Source organism: Bufo bufo, chromosome 1 (genome assembly GCF_905171765.1).
Source record: "Bufo bufo chromosome 1, aBufBuf1.1, whole genome shotgun sequence".
Lineage (NCBI taxonomy): Eukaryota > Metazoa > Chordata > Amphibia > Anura > Bufonidae > Bufo > Bufo bufo.
Genome location: NC_053389.1, coordinates 790,074,350 through 790,097,955, shown reverse-complemented (window position 1 = coordinate 790,097,955; position 23,606 = coordinate 790,074,350). Strand labels below are relative to the sequence as shown.

The following is a 23,606-nucleotide window of genomic DNA, read 5'->3' as shown; positions in this document are numbered from 1 at the left end:
TTTCTGGAGGCGGCGCTCGTGGTCTGGCAGTAAACCGCCCCCCTCATGCAGTTGGTACAGTCCGGCGAGTGGTGACGCGGCCGCTCTGTGCTGGCGGTGAGGTAGTGTCACTGGCCGTGGGTCACGTGATCCGTGAGATGTCGCTCCGATGAGATGGCGTCCACCGACCAACTTCAGTTCCAAGGTAGGTGTAATGTCGCAGGGTGGACACTTACCCCCCTGTACACTCAGGTAGGTGCAGTTCACAGGTTCCCCTCATTGTAGTGGCCCCTGATGACTAGAGAGGGGATAACACGTCAGGCTTGTACAGGACATTGCATAAGTATGTGAACCCCACCAGTCATTCCACAGTGCAGGGGTTTGCACCATGTTCCAGCTGTCATGTGACCGCGTCCTATGGCGCGACAAAAATCTGCGGCGTATTCTGTGGGCGATCCTGCGGTGGGTTTTCATGGGGATCCGCTCCAGGGAACGGCGTTAAACTGCTGGGACTTTGCGAGTGGGTCCTTGCGGTAACCGCACAGGTCCATGCTTGAAAACCGCGCGGCAAGAACCCCCGGCTGCACGAACTATGGTGCAGCCTCCCATTGAAAACAATAGGAGGTGTTTTCAGCGTAGATTTGGCCTGGTTTTCGGCTTCGAATCCGCCCTGAAAATCTTCCTTGTTAATGGGATTCCAAATACATGTCAAAAATCTGCGTGTGAACAGGACCCTATACAGGTGCTCCCTCACGTTCCAGGAGTCCATTACTGGTAATTGGGTCAAAAGCCCTAAAATGTCCAGTTCGGTTTCAAGTTTTGAACTGGTTTTCCACTTTAAAAATCAACTACTGAAGTTATTCAACGTAGCCACACACGACTTCACAAATAACTAACCGGCTCCTCGGAGCCCATACATTCTAATACTGTACGGAGACGGATCCCTGTGCAGTATTAGTCCGGAGTTTTGAACGAAGAGACTTTGGATGTAGCATCCGAAGCTCGCTTCGCTTAAAGGGGTTGTCTCATGAACGACAATGGGGGCATATCGCTAGGATATTCCCCCCATTGTCTTATAGGTGTGGGTCACACTGCTGGAACCCGGACCTATATCGACAACGGAGCCCCGAAAGTGAAGGAGGGTGCACTGCACATGCACAGCCGCGCCTCCATTCATTTTCTATGGGGCAGGCGAAAATGGCCGAGCCCTGGCTCTGCTATTTCCGTCGAGCCCATAGAAGTGGCGGCCGGTCATGCGCGGTGCTCTCCCATTCACTTGTATGGGCAAAGCGCTTGGTGGTGGCCGGACAGGAGTCCTCCAGCCTCCACTTTGTCCCGCTCCGTTCTCGATATAGGTGCGGGTCCCAGCAGGACCTGCACCTACCAGACAATGGGGGCATATGCAAGCGATATGCCCCCATTGTCTATGATGAGACAACCCCTTTAACACGATTGTTGACCTATCCCCAGGATATCAGATCGGCGGGCTTCCGACACCCAGCACCCCCGCCGATCAGCTGGTTGAGGAGAAGGTTAAGGAGCCGCCCCATAAGGGTCCATTCACGCGTCCGTAGAATGTGTCCGCACCCATTCCGCAATTATCCGGAACGGGTGCAGACCCGTTCATTCTCTATGGGGCAGGAATGGATGCGGACAGCACATAGTGTGTTGTCCGCATCCGCATTTCCGAAGCACGGGCCGGAACTTCCGTCCCGCAGCTCCGGAAAAAGAATAGGCAGTTCTATGGGAGTGCCGGCCGGGTGTATTGCGGATCCGCAATATACTACGGACGTGTGAATGGACCCTTAAAGTGAATGGGGCGGCTTGTAATTGCACCTGCTCACTTCTGCGATGTCGAGCAAGTAAATGAAACGGATCGCGGCCTTCTCTTCAACTGGCTTATCGGTGGGGGTGCCAGGATCTGATATTGATGACCTAACCTGAGGATAGGTCATCAATAAAAAATATCCCAGAAAACCCCTTTAACAGTGGCCGGGGAAAGACCATGAAGATTTGGTATCTTGAGGCCATTGTATCTACAGAGACCGCTGTATTTACAGTAGGACCTGGAGTATTCCACATAGCAAATTCTGCCTGCCTGCAGCCACCACTAGAGGGAGCTCCCACTGAGCTCCGTAGTCAGTCAGTTGTTTTCAGTTCCCCCTAGTGGTGGCTGCCAGAATTCAATTACCAGACGTCCTACCTTCCACATTGCGTCATTGGCTCCCATTAAACACAGGGAAACGCTCCTGATTTGTACATTAAACGGAGGCTGTGACGGATGCGTTTCATCTGCCGGCCATAGATTGTGGGTGTGGTGTCCATAGGTCTCACACAGGTTATGTTTGCACCATTTGCAGGCTATGACCAGGACACCCGATTCTGGTCTATGGTGACCCCAGGGACAGCAGAGACTTTCCTAGATCCATCCAGAGCAGAGCTCGGTGGGTGTGGTGACCCTCTCTGTGAGGATGACCCCCCCCGAGGACCAATGCTCCACCTTGCACTCAATGTTAACATCGAGCTCCCTTGAGCAGCGGCTGCGGGCACTCAGGACTTCATGGTGTATTATTTCTATACCTGCGCAGGGGATTTGGAGCTCTGTATCAGAAATTCCGAACCCCGGCCCCTATGAGGATATATTAGGAAATGACATGGTAACGGTAATTGTGAAGGGGGTGACATGTGCAGACAGAGCTGCGGTTGTACGTCCGCTTAGAAGTGTCTCTGAAGATCTTGCCCTGTTCCTCTCCGTGCAGAGTTTGATGAGGCGGCGGACCTCCTTGCTGCCACTCCGAATGCCACCACAAGGAGTGTGACCGAGGAAGGACAGCCCCAGCATGCCACTCTACAGATGGGCGGTGACAGCGAGGGGGAAGAGGGCGAGACGGATCAGACTGAGGTAGGTAGCTGCCTAGGTACCACCCTGATGTAATGAGCACACTGCATATATCAAGGTGATCATTCTCCTCCCTCAGCTCCTCGCTCCTCAGAAGAAACCCTCTGGCTTCTGGACCTTCCAGTACTACCAGGACCTCTTTGATGTAGACACCTCCCAGGTGAGTCCTCTATTTATCCCAAGGTGTAATGAGCGGACTTCTACATGGGACTGCAGAGCCTGATGATAAAGGGGGTGCTTGTTAGACTACCCCTGTAATAAATGTAGAGTTATTAAAGGGGTTATATATTGATGACATATCCTCTGGATGGGTCATCAATATCAGACACCCAGGACCCCGTCCAATCTGCTGTTAGAAGAGGCTGTCGCTCCGTGAATGCCGTGGCCTATTCCTAGGCCACGTGATGCCACCGTACATCGGTCACATGGACTAGGTGCTGCTCAGCCCTGTTCAAGTCAATGGGGCTGAGCTGCAATACCAAGCACAACCACTATACAATGTACGGCGCTGCGCTTGGAGAGCTGCTGGTGCCGGCCGATGTGATATTGATTACTTATCCTTAGGATAGGTCATCGTTATCATTTCCTGGATAAACTCCATGCCATGTCCAACCGAATAAGGTCCACAAAGGGGCCCCGCACTAACTCTTCTACTGTATTGCTCAGGTGCTGGACAGGATCAGAGCTTCCTTCATACCGATGCCTGGAAAGAACTTTGTCAGACATCACCTCCGAAACAATCCAGATCTGTACGGTAAGTGAGCAAGATGGATGACGAGATGCCTCTGCGCTCAGGAAGAAACAAAGTCCGTCTGCGATCTTATCATTTATCCTGATAATTCAGTGATGTCAGTATTTATAATGCCACAAGTAATAGACCCCAGTATTCTTAATGTGACACAGGTGGAGTTCCCCTTTAAAGGACATCTGTCAGCAGTTTTGTCCCTATGACACGGGCTGACCTGTTACATGTGCACTTGGCAGCTGAAGACATCTGTGTTGGTCCCATGTTCATATGTGTCCGCATTGCTGAGAAAAATCATGTTTTATTATATGCAAATGAGCCTCTAGGAGCAATGGGGGCGTTACCATTACACCTAGAGGCTCTGCTCTCTCTGCAACTGTCGCATTCTCTGCATTTTGATTGACAGGACCAGGCAGTGTAAACATGATGTGGCAGTTGCAGAGAGAGCAGAGCCTTTAGGTGTAATGGTAACGCCCCCGTTGCTCCTAGAGGCTCATTTGCATATATTAAAACATAATTTTTCTCAGCGATGCGGCGCATAGGAACATGGGACCAACACAGATGCCTTCACCTGCCAAGCGCACATGTCACAGGTCAGCCAGTGTCATTGGGATAAATCTGCTGTCGGGACATAAGGCCCTCGGTTTGTGGGGTCTGCGTCCTGTGACACGGCTGTCATCTCTTTCAGGACCTTTCTGGATTTGTGCCACGCTGGTGATCACTGTCACAGTCGTGGGGAACCTGGCGACCTTTATTCAGCTGCACGGCCGGGCGGACTACAATTACAGCCCACAGTTCCACAAAGGTCAGAGTAATAAATGATGGGGGTAGGGGGACATCACCCTGTGCACGGTGACTGACCCCTGTCCTTCTCTCCTGCAGTTACAGTCGCGGGCATCGTCATTTACAGCTATGCCTGGCTGGTACCTTTAGCCCTGTGGGGCTTTCTTCAGTGGAGGAAAGGGGCGAGCTCCGCAGCAGGCAGCTACAGTTTTATGGAGACTGTTTGTGTCTATGGATACTCCTTGTCCGCATACATTCCTTCCACGGTGAGTACCAGCTAGACCCTACACATAGGAGTATCCTAATCATTGGCTGCAGCGGAGCATGTGTCCATACCCACACTGCGCCGCACGTCAGCACTGCGGGGGGCCGCTTGACAAAATGTCATCTTCCGGGAGAACCTTGGATGTGATGCCCACTAGTGGCTGTAGCCAGCATTGCAAAGCTATTGCCCAAACCTCTCCAGAGAGGATCTTGTATTATCCATGATTGGAAATGTAGTTGACCATTCTGTCCAGAAGGGGGCACAGTTTGTTTTAAGGCCAGAGGCGAGCTTGCATTGCTCCTGCTGTGTAGATTAATGGAAAGGCTTGGAAATGGATAAAATATTAGGAGCCATGGATTTTGAAAGTTGGTCAAAACGGATGATTTTTGGTGGTTCCACCAATGTCGAAGTGACTGCTCGCTGAAGACAGAAACCCCTTAGATGCGGCAGTTCCAAGCGACTGCTGAAGAGTTTGACAGAGGGAGGGCGCTCTCTTTTGTCAACCCACATCCCAAAAGCGAGATGGCAGTGGCACCGATGAGTTACCCTGGCCTAACAAGGATTCGACAGAAATGTCTGATATTGGTTGGAAGAGCATGACCAAGACTTGAATCCAGTTGAGCATCTGTGGGACCACCTCAATGGTTGCGTTCGCTCTATGGATCCTCCCCCCCCCCCCCCCCCGCCCCCTCCAGGAGCTGTGGGATGAACTGCAGTCAGCATAGCGCCACCTACCTGTGACCACCTACCAGGACCTTACTGAGTCACTCCCAGCCCGTCTCGCTGCTGTCCGTGCGGCACACGGCGGTCACTCTGGATATTAGCTGGTGGTCAGAATAGTGAGACTCTATTGAATAGGGCATTGCAATTAAAGTATAGTTGTAATAAATTTGTGGGGGCATGACATACTACATTCTATGCAGAGGAGGAAGAGGTTAACAGGCGCTTATTGCCGTGTATCCTGGGAGATGCAGACGCTTGTTTCCCATGTGACGAGCTTCTGCCCACCAACAAAAAGGGCAGAAAGTCTTTCTTGTAAGTGAGTAAAAAGAGTTTTCAGTTTGTGGCATAACCCCTGTAATGTGTTTCTCCTGCCAGGTCCTGTGTGTGATTCCTAACGAGATCTTCCGCTGGATCATCCTCCTGCTGGCCATGTGTCTCTCCGGCTTCGTCCTTGTCCTGGCCTTCTGGCCACACGTTCGACGAGATAACAAAATGGTGGCTATTGGCCTGCTAGCAAGCATCGTCCTGCTGCACGTGCTCCTGGCTGTGGGCTGCAAGGTATGGAGAAATGCCACCTCATGCAGTTACACTGGTGGTGGTAATATGGGCACTAATCCAGGGCCGACCCACGGGTGTGATGATTACTTAGTCCGAATCATGAGACCCGCAGTCAGGCCAGAATTTGCGGTTGTAATATGGACATTGTGCGGCACAAGACTGCTTTTCATACAAGCTTATTTCAGGTTTGTGCTGGAACTGTATAATTGGCGTACAGGATGAGATTGGAAAAGGTCCAGTCCGATGCCATCCTAGACTCCACACAGCTCCAGCACAGTACCCTGATGTGAACCCGGCCCAGTCCTGTAGGTTGTGGCTGGCAAAGTGGGACAGCCCGACTTACAGGTTACAGTCACATGATGACCGAACATTTCCTCCTAAATTATATGTAATGTTTTTGCTGTGTATATCGCTTACATACAGTCCTGAATGGTAGAACTGCCTAGATAGATATTACGCGAAAAAGGAGAGCGTAAATGGGGAAGCGGGAAGAAGGGGAAAAAATAAAGGGAGGGAAAAGGAAACGGTGTTTGGAATAAAGGATTGGGTAGGAGGGCCGCCAAAGGATGACAAAAGCAAAAAAAAGGTTCATACAGCGGCCCGACTAGCAGGTCATGGTGAAAAAAAGACACCAGGAGAAAAAGAACTGGTGGAGCGCCGGGGTAAAGAGAGGAGGAAGGCAAGAGATAATGACCCTCAGGAGTCTAGGGTCTCCCTAAGTGCCGTAGAGGCAAAAGACCCATGTGAGGAATCCAAGTATTAGACAGGACTAAAAAAAGTCCACAGTATGGAGTGATCGAGATAATAGGTGGGGAGGGGGGCCCTTAAAGGGAGTCTTTCACCGAATATGACCATTACAGACCACTCAGAACAGGTTCTCCATTACTTTCCCTAGATTACTATGGTACCTTTCATATTGGAGTCCATCGCCGATTTGCTCCAAAAAAACACTTTTATACCATATGGTAATTAGGTTCTGAAGGTGCCCAGGGGCGGCGTTCGGTGCCCAGGCCCCTCTGCGATTTGCTTACCAAACCCCTCCTCTTTCACCCCTCTGGCCCGCCCTTGTTTAATCTGATTACCTCCTTTTCTCCGTCTGAAATCCAGTGCCTCCGCCGGCTGGATCGGGTTGCGCAGGCTGGCGCATTCAAAGTCCCTGTTCCTCTGCCCATAATGGGCAATGCAGTGCGCACGCTCCAGGAATGTGTGGAGCGGCGAGGACGCAGGATTTCAGACAGAGAGGAGCAACCATCCATACTGATGGAGGTCAAATCCTTGATTTAGAGCGAAATAAAGTCCTCCCTGGCCTCTCTCAGATCTGTCCCTCCAATACCACCGGCAAAAAAACTTAGGATGTCTGTCCCATCCTCCTCTGATTCAGAGGACATGGACGAGGAGGCTTCCACCTCTAGACAGAACGTAGATATTGACGCTCTGTCTGAGGGAGAAATTGTGGAGGATAGTAAGAAATACCTCTTCTCATCTGAGGACATGGAGGAATTATTAGGCGCTGTCAGAGCAACCATGGGCATTGAGGAGGTGAAAAAACCATGATCTGTCCTGGATGAGATGTTTGGGGACTCGGAGCCCAAAAATTTAAAGTATTTACGGTGAACAAAAACATAAATGATATGATCCTGGATGAATGGACTGATCCTGAGCGAAGAATTCAGGAATAGGCTATTATTTGATCCGCCTGATGTTAAATTGTTTAATGAGACCCCAAAAATTGACGTCCAGGTGGCTAAGGCAGTCAAAAAGACCTCCCTCCCATTTGAGGACTCGTCACAATTGCAGGACCCAATGGAGAGGAAGGCCGACTCACTTCTAAAAAAAAAATCCTGGGAGGCGTCCATGTTTGGTATAAAGACAAACATAGCTGCAACGTCGGTTGCTAGGTCCATGTGTTTCTGGCTCAATGAGTTGGAAAACCATATTAAAAATAAAACCCCAAGACAGGAAATATTAAATTCTATTCCACTCCTTAGATCAGCCACTGCCTTTTTGGCGGATGCTTCGGCGGAGTCAGTGAGGTTCGCCGCCAAGGATGCTGCTCTCTCAAATTCAGCTAGAAGGGCATTGTGGATGAAAGCCTGGGGAGGGGATAGAACCTCAAAAGCCAAGCTATGTTCTATAGCTTTTTCTGGGGAATACGTTTTTGGACCTGTGCTAGACTCAATCCTTGAGAAAGCAGCAGACAAAAAAGGTTTTCCGGAAGAAAGTAAAAAGAAGCCCTTTTGTTCCTTTAATTCCCAGACTAGATCCTATAGGGGCAAAGGGAAGTCGGGTAGGTGGAGTTACTAGAAAGGGGGGGAAAGGCAGAGGATTCCTTCTCAACCCCCAGAATAAGCAATCAGATAAGCAATGACGCCAGAGTAGGGGGGAGACTGAGGAATTTTCTGTCCCGTTGGGAAACGGTCACCAAAAATCCGTGGGCCTTAGACATCTTAGGGAATGGCTACCGAATAGAATTTTCCTCAGTCCCTCCAAAAAAGTTCAGAGTAACATCTCACAGCCAAAAGACTCTAGAAAAAATCTGGCAGGGGGTCCTCCAACTTATGGATTCGGGAGTGGTGGCAGAAGTCGCCAGTGCAGAAAGAGGTTACTATTCCAATTTATTCCTGGTTCAGAAACCAGACGGTTCCTTACGCACTATTATAAATCTAAAGGGACTAAACAAAGTTATCACATACAGGAAATTCAAGATGGAATCCATAACCTCCATCATTCCTTTGATCAAAGCCGGAGATTTCATGACATCCATAGACTTAAAGGACGCTTACTATCACGTCCCCATAAACAAAACATCTCAGAAATACCTCAGATTTGCCCTAGTAGACAACTCGGGAGAAGTAAAACACTTCCAGTTCACTGCATTACCCTTTGGAATTTCCTCTGCTCCAAGGGTATTCACGAAGCTCATAGTGAAAATGATATCCCCCCTCAGAGCAGAAGGAAGAAAAGTATTTCCGTACCTAGACGATTTCCTAGTTCTAGGGTCCTCGGAACTGGAAACAACCAGCCTTACCAGCGACCTAATACGCAGGTTTTCAGACCATCCACCAGAATGAAATTTTTGGGAGTGATCCTGGATTCAGTTTCCCAGATTACATCCGTCCCTCAGGAGAAAATAAAATCCTTTTATAGACAAAACAAAAAAGTTCCAACGTCAGTCTCAATGCTCCACCCGCAGTGCCATGAGCCTCTTGGGAATGATGACCTCCTGTATAACAGCAGTATCTTGGTCCGCATACCAGGGTAGTCCAGTCTTGGATCCTGAAGAGTTGGGACAAGAGGCAGTGCTCTCTAGAAAAATGAATCTCCATCCCCAACCGCGTAAGATCAGATTTGAACTGGTGGACGGATAACAAAAACTTGCTAAGAGGTGTACCCTGGATAAAAAAATCCAGAAATACAAATATATACAGATGCAAGTGGCACAGGATGGGGAGCAAAGGTAGGCTTACTAAACTACCAGGGCACTTGGTCGGACATCATAAAAATAAAATCATTGAACCACAGAGAACTGAGGGCGATCTGGGAGGTTCTGAAGGCGTCACAGGACAAGGTATCTGGAAGACACCTGAAAATTCTTTCAGACAATGTAACAGCAGTCGTATATTTGAACCATCAGGGGGTCACAAGATCCCCAAGCTTAAAAAATCTGGCGTAAAAAATATTCTTCTAGGCAGAAAGAAATGTTCCCTCAATCACATCTATCCAGAAAATATACAGGCGGACTTCCTCAGCAGGAAGACCATAGATCCAGGAGAATGGGCCCTAAACTCAGAGGTATTCCATCAGATCACCAGGAGATGGGGGACCCCCCAGATAGACCTGTTTGCGTTAAGAAAAAACGCAAAAGTTCCCCAGGTACAACCCTTGGGCAGTGGATGCATTCTCAATCGGGTGGACTTGGGGTCTAGCCTATGCCTTTTTCCCCTTGGGCGCTAATACCCAGAGTACTGCAAAAAATAAGGTCACACCTAGGGGTGCACCGAAATGAAAATTCTGGTCCGAAACCGAAAATTCAGGATGCCCTTGACCGAAAACGAAACCGAAACTGCCTTTTTGCCCAAATACTTTTAAAATACTTTTTTTTTAATGATTGGCGCTGTTATGGAGAGGGGGATCTGTGGGTGGCGCTGTTATGGAGAGGGGGATCTGTGGGTGGCGCTGTAATGGAGAGGGGGATCTGTGGGTGGCGCTGTTATGGAGAGGGGGATCTGTGGGTGGCGCTGTTATGGAGAGGGGGATCTGTGGGTGGCGCTGTTATGGAGAGGGGGATCTGTGGGTGGCGCTGTTATGGAGAGGGGGATCTGTGGGTGGCGCTGTTATGGAGAGGGGGATCTGTGGGTGGCTCTGTTATGGAGAGGGGGATCTGTGGGTGGCTCTGTTATGGAGAGGGGGATCTGTGGGTGGCGCTGTTATGGAGAGGGGGATCTGTGGGTGGCTCTGTTATGGAGAGGGGGATCTGTGGGTGGCTCTGTTATGGAGAGGGGGATCTGTGGGTGGCTCTGTTATGGAGAGGGGGATCTGTGGGTGGCGCTGTTATGGAGAGGGGGATCTGTGGGTGGCGCTGTTATGGAGGGGGGGGGGGGATATGTGCACTGTTATGGGCATAACAGTGCATAGATCCCTTTCCCCATAACAGTGCACAGATCCCCCCTCCCCATAACAGTGCACAGATCCCCCCCCTCCCCATAGCAGTGCCATAGACCGATCCCCCTACCCATAACAGCCCCGGCCCTGCTGCTCACAGCAGACTAATCACTGCATCTTTATTTTACCTTACAATCGTGACGCTCAAGTAACAACTCTGCAGGCAGAGCGGAGGGCGGCGTAACGTCACTTACTCACGTGACGCACCTGCTCCGCCTACTTTATGAATGAAGGAGGCGGAGCAGGCGCGTCACGTGAGTAAGTGACGTTACGCCGCCCTCCGCTCTGCCTGCAGAGTTGTTACTGGAGCGTCACGATTGTAAGGTAAAATAAAGATGCAGTAAACCGCCCGCCCGCAGATGGTGGGTGACAAATCCCACACCCCATATTTTCGGCCGATATGTAACAATATCGGCCGAAATGGATTAGGTACATTTTCGGCCGATATCTTCGGCTGCCGAAATTTCGGTGCACCCCTAGTCACACCCAGTAACCGTAATTCTGGTTGTTCCATACTGGACAAAAATAAATTGGTTCCCAGTACTGAGGGAACTAGCTCTGGAAGAACCCTGGAAAATTCCCCCACAGGGGAACATCCTTTCTCAGGGTCCAATCTTTCATCAGAATCCAGGACTATTCAAGTTATCAGCCTGGATCCTGAGTGCGAGGTCCTAAAAAGCAGAGGGCTGTCTGAAAAGGTTATAAATGCCCTCAAATCCAGCAGAAAAGAAGTGACCTCTGGGATCTATCTTAAAATCTGGAAGAAGTATTGTAGCTGGCTAGGCCAGAACCCTCCTGTAGATTCTGCCCCAAACATTGAGAATACTTGATTTTCTTCAAAAGTTATTGGATTTGGGCCTGAGACCAAGCACACTTAAAGTGCAGGTCTCAGCCTTGGGGGCTTGCTATGATACAGACTTGGCCAGTCATAGGTGGATAATGAGGTTTATAAAAGCCGCCTCTAGGTTAAGACCATCCTTTAACCTCTAGGACGCCTCAATGGGACTTGAACTTGGTCCTGAGAGGACTTACAAAATCAATTTTTTTTTTTCACAGAGATTAGGAAATTGTCCTTCCATCTTTTCCCAGGGATTTGTCAGATCCATCACACGATCAATTTCAGCTCCTGGATGTTCGGGATACTATAATACAGTATCTAGCTGCAACAAAGGAATTTAGGAAGGATGATAATCTTCTTGTTCAATATGCAGGTCCAAACAAGGGGGAAAAAAGGCATCCAAAGCCTCCATTGGACGATGGATTAAATCTACCATTGCCTGTTGCTATCAAAAGTCAGGTCTAAACAGCCCCACAAATATAAGAGCCCACTCTACAAGAGCTATGGCTTCTTCGTGGGCAGAAAAAGGGGGTGTCTCCTTAGACAAAATTTGCAGAGCGGCCACCTGGTCAAGTATAAATACCTTTTATCAGACATTACCGCATTAATGCTTCTGCTGACTTAGCCTTCGGTCAGAAGGTTCTGCAAGCAGTTGCCCACCCTATTAAGTAATCTGGTAGTTCTCATAGTAGAGCCGTCATGGTGGACGAAATAGAAAAACCGTAATTGGGCTTACCGATAATTCTGTTTCCTTGAGTCCACCATGACGGCCCAGATATCCCCCCCCCCCCCCTGAGAATTAAGGAGGGGTTGAGTATGAATAAATAAAATAAAAATATATATATATATATATATATAATTTTATTTTTTTTTGGCCTAAATTAAGGCTGCACCCACTTGGTAATTTGGAAGGCACGGAGGGGGAGAGTGGGTGGTGGCCTTTTAAACTGTGTTCCTGCCCCTACAGAGGTCAAGGGATCAATCTCAGTAGAGCCGTAATGGTGGACTCAAGGAAACAGAATTAGCGGTAAGTCTAATTACGTTTTTTTTTTTATATATAAGGGAAAGTATGGAGCGCACGAATGGAGTTCAATGATTTGGGAGCGATGTGAATTCTGAAATTAAGAAATTTTAAAAAGGTGTCTTGAGTTGATCTTGCGCCACCCTCCCTGGTAAAGTGTATACACCCTACTGGGTTTTACATCCACACATAATTTATCAGTTCGATGTAATTGTTTTTATCTTCACTTATAGATCTATCCCACCTGTTGTTTTCATTAAGGGCCCCCCTCCCCACCTATTATCTCGATCACTCCATACTGTGGACTTTTTTTAGTCCTGTCTAATACTTGGATTCCTCATATGGGTCTTTTGCCTCTACGGCACTTAGGGAGACCCTAGACTCCTGGGGACAGGGGCTTAGCTAAAGGATCATGGGCCCTGGTGCAAGAGTTCAGCTTGGGGGGGCCCCCCTTCCTTCAGTGCTTTATGGCCAGGGGCAGGAAAGCACATAGCCTTCGTGCTGCCTGAGGCAAACATTGAAACGCACCCCCCTGTACAAATTCTTGACATTACCCCTTTACCTCCAGCCAGAGCTGTAACTTGACCAGCATGCACTTTCTATAATACTGGTGTCTTCTTATGTGGCACAAGGGTCTTTGGGTCACCTCAGGCTCCTGGGCCCGGTAGCGACTGCTCCCTCTGCACTCCCTGTGACTATTGTAATGACTACAGAAATTGTCGCTCGGCTTTCCCAGGAACACGTGTGGTTAAAGGGAACCCCTCACCTGGGATCTGTCATGGCAGGCAGTATTTTTACAGTACTGGCACTGATTTCCCCCCCACAGCGTGTGTCGGGGAGATGTGTCTGAGGCTCGCTGACTCTGAATAATGACTGACCGGTTTCCTTGCTATGCACAACCAAAAAGAAACCTGTCGCTCATTATGCGGGGGAAAGCGGGGGCAGTGAGCCTCCTCTCCCAGTACGCTGAAAGTACAGACCGCCATGACAGCAATGAGCAGGTCTGTTGTGAGGGCAGCATGGTGCACATGACCAGTTCACTGTAAGAAACGGCTCAATAGAATTTTTTTCTCGGAAGATATCTCAGACTTCTATTGGTAGGTGGCAGGTGAAATGGGCGTTAAGCAGGGGTGCGGAGTCAGTAACCAAAGTTCTGACTCTAACCCCTTCCTAAATGGCCAATAATAATGAGCGAAACGAGCGTCAAATGCTTCATCTGAAGTCGCTTGGTTCAAAACTGTATAGTGATTCGTCTCCGTACAGTATTCGAATGTATGGGCTCTCATGAGCAAGTTAGTTATTCACGAAGTTGCGTGTGACTTCGTTGAATAAATTTGGTAAACTGTTTGAAGGTTTTCTAAGAGCTGATATCTTGGAGTACTTAAATGCAAATTAGTAAATAACGCCATATCAGCATGGCTTCATGAGGGATCGGTCATGTCAAACTAAACCAATCAGTTTCTATGAGGAGGTAAGTTCTAGACTTGACAGCGGTGATATGTCGTGGTCGTATATCTGGACTTCTCCAAAGCATTTGACAGTGTACCACATAAAAGGTTAGTATATAAAATGAGAATGCTCAGACTGGGAGAAAACGTCTGTATGTGGGTAAGTAACTGGCTGAGTGATAGAAAACAGAGGGTGGTTATTAACGGTACACACTCAGATTGGGTCACTGTCACTAGTGGGGTACCTCAGGGGACAGTATTGGAGGGGTCACTCTCACTAGTGGGGTACCTCAGGGGACAGTATTGGAGGGGTCACTCTCACTAGTGGGGTACCTCAGGGGTCAGTATTGGAGGGGTCACTCTCACTAGTGGGGTACCTCAGGGGTCAGTATTGGAGGGGTCACTCTCACTAGTGGGGTACCTCAGGGGTCAGTATAACAGTGTACATTTGTCGTGCCCTCAAAATAACTCAACACACAGCCATTAGTGTCAACCACTGGCAACAAAACTGAGTACACCCCTAAGTGAAAATGGCCAAATTGTGCCCAATTACCCACTCTCCCTCCCCGGTGTCATGTGACTTGTTAGTGTTACAAGGTCTCAGGTGTAAATGAGGAGCAGGTGTGTTAGATTTGGTGTTATCGCTCTCATACTGGTCACTGGAAGTTCAACATGGCTCCTCATGGCAAAGAACTGTCTAAGGATCCGAAAAAATGAATTGTTGCTCTTCATAACGATGGCCGAGGCTATAAGAAGATCGCCAGCACCCTGACACTGAGCCGCAGCGCGGTGGCCAAGACCATACAGCGGTTTAACAAGACAGGTTCCACTCAGAACAGGCCTCGCCAGAGTCGACCAAAGAAGTTGAGTGCACGTGCTCAGCGTCATATCCAGAGGTTGTATGAGTGCTGCCGGCATTGCTGCAGAGGTTACAGGGGTGGGGGTCAGCCTGTCAGTGCTCAGACCGTACGCCCCACACTTGTCTGCATGGCTGTCTGAAGCCTCTTCTAAGGCCTCATGCACACGACAGTTGTTTTTCTCGGCCTCCATTCCGTTTTTTTCTTTTGCGGATAGGATGGGGACCCATTCATTTCAATGGGTCAGCCAAAAAATGCTGATAGTTCGTTTGTGTTCAGTGTCTGTTGTCCGTGTTTCCCTTCAGCAAAAAAAATAGTGCATGTCCTACTTTTTTCACATTTGCGGACAAGGATAGGCATTTATTACAAGGGATCTGTGGGGGAAAAAACGCATCAGTTTTTTGTTTTTTTAGCGGACGCACAATTTGCGGACACAAAAAAACAACTGTCGTGTGCATGAAGCCTACAGATGATACACAAGAGAGTGCAGAAACATGGCTTACTGGCACCATATCCTGGGGTCTGAGGAGACATAGATAAACTTATTTGGTTCAGATGGTGTCAAGTATGTGTGGCGGCAACCAGGTGAAGAGTACAAAGACAAGTGTGTCCTGCCTACAGTCAAGCATGGTGGTGGGAATGTCATGGTCTGGGGCTGCATGAGTGCTGCCGGCTGTGGAGAGCTACAGCTCATTGATGGAACCATGAATGCCGACATGTCCTGTGACATGCTGAAGCAGAGCATGATCCCCTCCCTTCAGAAACTGGGCCACAGGGCAGTATTCCAACATGACGACCCCAAACACACTTCAAAGACGACCACTGCCTTGCTGTAGAAACTGAGGGTAAAGGTGCTGGACTCACCAAGCATGTCTCCAGACCTAAACCCTACTGAGCATCTGTGGGGCATCCTCAAACAGAAGGTGGAGGAGCGCAAGGTCTCTAACATCCACCAGCTCTGTGATGTCATGGAGGATGGAAGAGGATTCCAGTGGCCACCTGTGAGGCTCTAGTGACCTCCATGCCCAAGAGAGTTGAAGCAGTGCTGGAAAATAATGGTGGCCACAAAATACTGACACTTTGGGCACAAATTGTCCATTTTCCCTTAGTTGTGTACTCACTTTTGTTGCCAGCGGTGGACACTAATGGCTGTGGTGAGTTATTTTGAGGGCATAGCAAATGTACACTGTTAGGCTACATTCACACGACCGTATGTGTTTTGCGGTCCGCAAATTACGGATCACCAAAACACTGATACCGGCTGTGTGAATGTAGCCGGCCCTATGATAGAAATGCCTATTCTTGTCCGCGATTGCAGACAAAGATAGGACATGCTCTATCTTTTTTGCGGGGCTCGGGACGGATGCGGACAGCACATTGTGTGCTGTCCGCATCTTTTGCGGCCCCATTGAAATGAATGGGTCCGCACCCGTTCTGCAGAATTGCGTAACGGATGCGGAGCCAAAAATACGGTCATGTGAATGCACCCTAATACAAGCCGTACACTGACTACTGTACATTGTATTAAAGTGTCAGATCTTCAGTGTGATCCCAGGAAAAGATAGAATTTTTTTTTTACAAAAATGTGAGGGGTGGAGTCAGTTTTGTGAGATACTGTATGTATACACTAGAGGACAGTATACTGTGCTCTGTAAAATATATATCTCTATATCGGGGATGAAAAATCCAAAGTCGATTTCGTATAAAACCTCATTTCAATACTGTACAGAGTGCTCGCTCCGTACATTAGAATGTATTGGTTCAGATGAGCCAAAGTTATTGCTTTGTGAAGTCTCGCGAGACTTTACGTAATAACTTCATAAATTGATTTCTACTGTAAAAAAAAAACATTTCCCGAATTTTAAACTGGTTTTCCACTTTTAAAATCAATGACTGAAGTTATTCAACGAAGCCACACGCAACTTTGTGAATAACTAACTTTGGCTCATCGGAGCCCATACATTCTAATACTGTACGGAGACTAATCCAAAGTTTGAAACGAAGAGATTTCGGAAGAAGCATCCAAAGCTCGCTTTGCTCAACACTAAATAGTATTATCGCGTTTCCTGTAGTAAAATGATATCAGGCCTCTTAAATAGAACTGCAAGCATATTTATTGGAATACAATTTCAGAAATGTTCTGTACGTATGTAATGCACTATGCATTTAATAACTGGAAAACACTCTTCTCCGGGCTAAATGTGACCTGTGGAGGGGAAGTATGGCTCTTTAGTACTAACCTTCCACAGCGCAGGCGTTTCCAGGATCCTCTTTATGATCATGTGACCTCTCCTGCAGCATTTATAGGTCTTCTGTCTTCAGCAGGAGATGGCTTGTCATCACTGACGACGCCTGCGCCATAGGATAACACTATTGTGCATGCACGGGGTCATTGCTGATGTCGGTGTACACGCTTCTGTGTGAAGCCTGTGCTTTACTGACTCGGGCGCAGTATGATGTAAGTACTGTGTATGAATCAAAGGTCCGCCTCTATGCTGGTGATGCCACTGTGGGGAATTATAATGGCATTATGGTTGTCAATGCGCAGTATAACGGGACGTTCACAGAACGGATTTTTACAGCGGAATTTTGACACGGACAGCCGCGCCAAAAACCCACAGCAGAGTCCTTTCTGCATCGTATTTATTTCAGTGGGAGACGGCGCTGAGGATTGTGGAGCGGCAGCTTATAGCCGTGGCCGTGCTGAGAAGGGACATGCCCCTTTGAAGCTGCTGCTCTGCGGTCCTCAGCGCTGTCTCCCAATGAACTGAATGGCAGATAGAAAGGATTCAGCCACCGGTGGATTTTTGTGAGGAAAGAGCCTGTGGACCATTAGTGATGTGATGCAGCAAGAGACGAAGAAGACACTAGCAGGAATCATACATGGGTGTAGTAACATGACCACAGGAGTAGTGTTGAGCGAACTTGTGTTTTAAGTTCAGCGTCTAAAGTTCGGGTTATCGAAGTATCCCGTTATGGATTCTAAATTCCGTTATGTACCTTTTTTGCAGAGAATACTAATATGGTGGCTTTTTGCTCTAATTTGGGTTTTCTGATACATGGTTCTATTATATATATACCTTTTTAACTACTGCTATTGATGTTTATCTTAATGTTTTTTATTACACTAGTTAGTTGGGGCCCCATCTTATTTTGGTATGGTGTTTTATGAAGTATATTTACTGGCAGCATGCCTCCACTATGGAAAGATTCATACTTACCTGCAGCTCCAGTCCTGTGCACTGGCTCCCATGTGTCCATCTTCTAGTCTGTGGCTTGTTTACTTCCTCTCCACCATAGTTATGATCATCTGCTCCACTGCAACCAGTGATTGGATTCAGCGGTGACATGTCCACAAGAGACATCACTGCTGAAGCCAGTTATTGGCTGCAGTGGAGCAGATGATCTCGCCTATGCTGGTAAAGATGGACACATGAAAGCTGGTGGGTATAGGAAGGTATGAATCTTGCCATTGCAGAGACAGGCTGTGGACTTCTGTGAAAAGTAACTTTTTTCCAGACAACCCCTTTTAAAGGGGGTTTTCTCCTCTCCGACAATGGGGGCATGCCCGCATGGTCTTAGTCCGGGACCCACACCTCTATCGGGAACGGAGCCTCGCAACGTGGTGGCTGAAGGAGGCAAATTCGGCCACCACCAAGCACTCTCCCCATAGAATGGGAGCACACTGCACATGACTGGCCACTGCTCCCATTCACTTCTATAGGCCCGATGGAAATAGCCAAGCCAGTGCTCAGCTATTTTCGGTGTCGTACATAAAAAAATTAATGAAGGGCGTCTACGCATGCACAGTGCGTCCTTCGCCACTTTCGGGGCTCCGTCCCTAATACCTGCACCTATCAGACAATGGGGGCATATCCTAGCAATATGCCCCCCATTGTCCAAGATGAGAATAACCCTTTAATGCGGTCTTCCTGTTCTGTCTGGCTAGCAGTTCTGAGAGAAGCGTAGGTATACCCAGTAGTGAACTCCCCCCTCTGGTCTTCACTACTGAGCATTTGCAGCACAGTTTCAGGCATTGTAAGTAAGGGCCTTGGAGCAGCATTCAGATACCTAGTATAAGAGGACAGGAGAGAACTGATTATCTATCACTACTAGAACACCCTGCCTATCACTGTTTATAGTATAAGGACAGGAGAGAAAACACAGGAGAGGTGAGAACTGATTATCTATGATCACTAGAACACCCTGATTATCACAGTTTCTATTATACAGACAGGAGAGGTGAGAACTAATTATCTATCGCCACTAGAACACCCTTCTTATGACGGTTTATAGTATAAGTAAATGAAGAACAGACCGTCCCTCACTGATCGATGATATAGTGTATTTCTTTATTGTCTGTTCTTCATATATCTGTGGGGCACCTCTCCTAGACGCGAGCACCACATCTCATTGATACCGGAGAGCCGACCTATCAACACTATATGTGTATAGTATAAGGGCAGGAGCGGTGGGAACTGATTATTACCACTAGAAAACCCTGCTTATCACTGTGTATAGTATAAGGACAGGAGAGAACACAGAAGAGGTGAGAACTGATTTTCTATCACCACTAGAACACCCTGCTCATCACGGTTTATAGTATAAGGAAAGAAGGTGAGAACTTATTATCTATAAATCACTAGAACACCCTGATTATCACTGTGTATAGCAGGGATGCTCAACCTGAGGCCCTCCAGCTTTTGCAAAACTACAAATCCCAGCATGCCCTAATAGATGTAGGCTGTCCAGGCATGCTGGGAGTTGTAGTTTTGCAACAGCTTGAGGGCCGCAGGTTGAGCATCCCTGGTGTATAGTATAAGAACAAAGAGGTGAGAACTAATTACTGTATCTATGATCACTAAAACACCCTGCTTATCACGGTGTGTAGTATAAGGACAGGAGGTAAGAACTGATTATCTATCACCACCCTGCTCATCATTAGCTTTGATAACTAAGGGCCTCAGATTGATAGAACATAAATATATTTTAACAGTTCTACCCTTTTCTACATTTATATCAATGTTAATAAATTAAAAGGGCATCTGTCAGCAGATTTGTACCTATGGCACTGGCTGACCTGTGACATGTGCGCTTGGCAGCTGAAGGGGTCTGTGTTGGTCCCATGTTCATATGTGCCGCATTGCTGAGAAAAAATTTAATATATGCAAATTAGCCTCTAGGAGCAATGGGGTGTTGCTTTGCAACTGCTGCGCCATCTGCACTTTGATTGACAGGACCAGGCAGTGAAAACATAATCACACCTCGCCTTGTCAAAGTGCAGCAGTTGCAGAGAGAGCAGAGCCTCTAAGTGTAACCGCAATGCCCCCGTTGCTCCTAGAGGCTCATTTGCATATATTAAAACTTTTTTCTTAGCAATGTGGGCACATATAAACATGGGATCAACACAGATGTCTTCAGATGCCAAGCGCACATGTAACAGGTCAGCCAGTTTCATAGATGCAAAACTGCTGACAGATGCCCTTTAATTTTAAGGCACAGTCAGTACTGCTCTCACTTCCAACTCCACAGCCCTGGTGTTAATTCTTCAGTTTTTTCCATGCCCCTCTAATTCTCCTGTCACAATACCAGATCATTTCATAAAAATAAAAAAATCTGTCTTACTGGAAAAAAAAAAAGCTGTATAGTCATGGCTACTAGGGGAGGGGTCTCACTTCCACCTAATTTACAGTTCACTGTCTGTTGTCAGGCAAGATCAGTCTCTGGTAACACTGGAACTGGGGGCGGTGTCAGAGCTAGCAGTGATCCTGGTAAAACAACTACTTCTACACTGCTACTGAATTCACAGGAGCCTCTGGCCTTTCTGCAAGTGTCATTTATCTCTCCTTATCTGTTCTGTGAACTTTAGAGCTGAAGACAACCATGATGGGAAGTAAGGGAAAGGACATCACATTAGTACAGTGGTGGCAGGTTCCACTGAAGGGAGATGCCCCCTGCTTGTGAGAGAAATGCATCTAGCTGTGCAGCTGGAGGGAAATTAGGCTGAAAAAGACATTGGGGAAGCTCAAAGGACCTATTGCTTCACAGTTATGATTGTACAATGAAGCAAAGCCACTATGCAAACTTATTTTTTTCTGTAAATGCACACTTTAAGTGTACCTATACTTTTGTCAGAATGTGAAATAAAGTATTGGCTTCTAGTATAGAAGGACCTGTAGGTTTAGAAAGAGGTGTTGCCAGTCTTACCTTTTTCTACTTACAGTTCAGTTCTGGGGACCTGTCCTCAGCATCTCCATGAGGTTATACCCCACTTACTGTCCAGCTCAAGGCCTGAGGATAGCCCACCTCTGTCATGTCTGTACGTAGACAACGACCACTCAGAAACCTGGTGCATCCTCCATCTTTGTTATGGGCAGTGCAAGGTGTTTGTCCTAGCTTAGCTGCCAATGAATGTGTTTGTATCCAGTAAAAGCTCACTGAAGTCCCAGCACACACCTGTATTGTTTCTGGAGATTTACGCTGCAGTGGTGGGTGCAATAAGACAACCGCTCACCTTTCAAATCAACGACCCGCCTCTGCCGCTAGAGATGTATTTCACCCAACCAGCATTGGGCAGAAACATAACAAGAAGGGCGCAGCCTAGCAGCATCAGATGAGCAGAGAATTAGTTACCATTTAACAAGTGAGAAAGTAATGGACAGTCTTTTTTTTCTTTCTTGTGCAGGAATATTTCTTCTGGAGAGTGGAAGAAGACCATGGACTACCACCTACCATCCCTACAACTACAAAGCTCCAGAAAATCTCCACACACAAGGCGTGATCTGCCTGAAGGCAGGGACTGGGTGATCCTGGCCTGTTGTAAGGTCAACGATGCTATGCCCGGGAGGACTGGCACGGTTCTCCTCTGGTTATTGATAGAGATTATTCCCGGGTGGAGTTAATTATTATTCTCGTAATAAAGAGCTATTCTTTTTCTCTTGTACATCTCGGCTTTTAACCCTTAATACTCTGCTTTCAAGAAGCTCCAACATCAACCACCACAGAGGAGCGAGCCAAGGCTTTATTCAGACTGCAATAGTCCAGGCCAAACTACAGTACTACTGCCAACATAGTAAACCCCCGTGATACTTTTAGGATATGGAACCACAGCTGGTCTTTACAAAACCAGGGGACGTTCCTTCTTGGTGCCTTTTCCACACACATTAGCCCTACACAATAGGACTGATCTGGGAGCGACAAACCACACCACAAATAATGTCAGCCAAAAACATGTGTGGGGAGCTTCCGACCCTACCCCAACAGATGGTGTCTGGGAAGACAAGGATCAGGAAAAAGGAATTATTTTCACCTGATCCTTCTATTCTGCCGAGAGATAAACCATCCATAGCATGGGAGAGGGGAGACATAGCTATTGACCGACAGCCGTTGAATGTGTATGGGCAGCTTTAGTTTGGGTCACAGACACAATGGGCAGGAGCGGACCCCATTGACTTCTATGGGAGAGTTTTGTAGGCAGTCAGGTCAGGAGGGAGTAGATAAGCTGTGATATCACCTATTGCGAATGTAGATTCTGTGTTCTCCATACGGAGGCGATAGGTCATTCTAATCCTGGTTAGGATAAGCAGATAACTGCAGTAAAGTGATGCCTATTATTAGGTGTAATGGCCCTTTAAACAATAAGTCATTTCCTGATGACATCCCCGTTAAGCTGAGCAGTAAAATCACAAACACCCCCTTTAGCCTATGTTCACATAGCACCGAAATCCACGTGGCTAAGAATAATAATGCGGCATATCAGTGAAAAAGTTAGCAGACTGCCGCATGCAGAATAGGGCGAGTTCACCCTCCTGTCCTTATACTATAAACAGGGATCAGCAGGGTGTCGTAGTGGTGATAGATGATCAGTTCTCACCTCTCCTGTCCTTATACAGCACCGCCATCAGAGGAGCAGAATAGTGGAAGCGCCAGATTCAGCACAGAGATGAACAGGGCTGATCACTGACTACAATGGAGTCTATAGTTTCTGTTCAAGATCTTGTTTTTGAACCAAATAAATTAAAAAGTTTGTACTTTTTGGTAGACTGTGACAGAGTGTACAAGGCCTTAGTGCCATTGAACAGAGAATGGGAAGGAACTTAAAGTTGTAATCCAATCAATAAATAAAACCAAAATTGCATGAAGTGAGGTCCTTTAAGCAATGCCCAAAAAAGAAAACCACACTGCTCCTAATTAGGCTACATTCACAGGACCGTATGTTTTTGGGGATCCGACAAAAATACAAACCCTGTCTTAGTGACACCCGTTTTTTTTTTTTTGTGGATCCTTTGTAACAATGCCTAACCTTGTCCACAAAATGGACAATAGGACATGCTCTATATTTTTGGCGGGGTTATGGAACGGATATATGGATTCATTGAAATGAATGGGTCCTCATCCAATTCTCAAAAAAAAAAAAAACGGAACGGAAGCAAAATACGTTCGTGTAAATGTAGCCTTATTCTGAGCTTGTCTTTCCAGGGTGGATACCACATCAACTCCAAGATCTTTCCCGTGTTGTAGTCAATAGATTGATGGCAGACCGATGTCTTATCTTGATACGCTTGTACCTTTTCAACATTTTGTAAGTCTAATAAATCTGCAGGATAAGGATCTGCGGTGCTTCACTCATGGAGCAGAGATCACACCACAGGAAAGATCTTGGAGTTTGTGTGGTATCCACCCTGAAAGACTTGCTCAGAATAATTAGGAACAGCGCCGTTTTCTCTTCTGGACATTGTGAAAAGTTGTGTTTTTACCTAGACAGACATGTGCTGCAAATACATCACAGTAAGGATTGTTCACACGGCTGTATTTTCAGTCTCGAACCT

General features: G+C 47.4%; 1 protein-coding gene across 1 annotated transcript; it reads left to right on the top strand.

Annotated features, from left to right (window-relative positions):
• The first annotated feature begins 59 nt into the window (after positions 1 to 59).
• Positions 60 to 21,721, top strand: YIPF2 (Yip1 domain family member 2). Its single transcript, XM_040414967.1, has 8 exons — positions 60 to 184; positions 2,739 to 2,881; positions 2,958 to 3,038; positions 3,545 to 3,632; positions 4,312 to 4,428; positions 4,506 to 4,672; positions 5,770 to 5,952; positions 21,464 to 21,721. The coding sequence occupies exons 1-8, from the start codon at positions 154 to 156 to the stop codon at positions 21,557 to 21,559; spliced, it is 906 nt and encodes a 301-aa protein (XP_040270901.1). The 5' UTR covers positions 60 to 153; the 3' UTR covers positions 21,560 to 21,721.
• Positions 21,722 to 23,606: the final 1,885 nt, after the last annotated feature.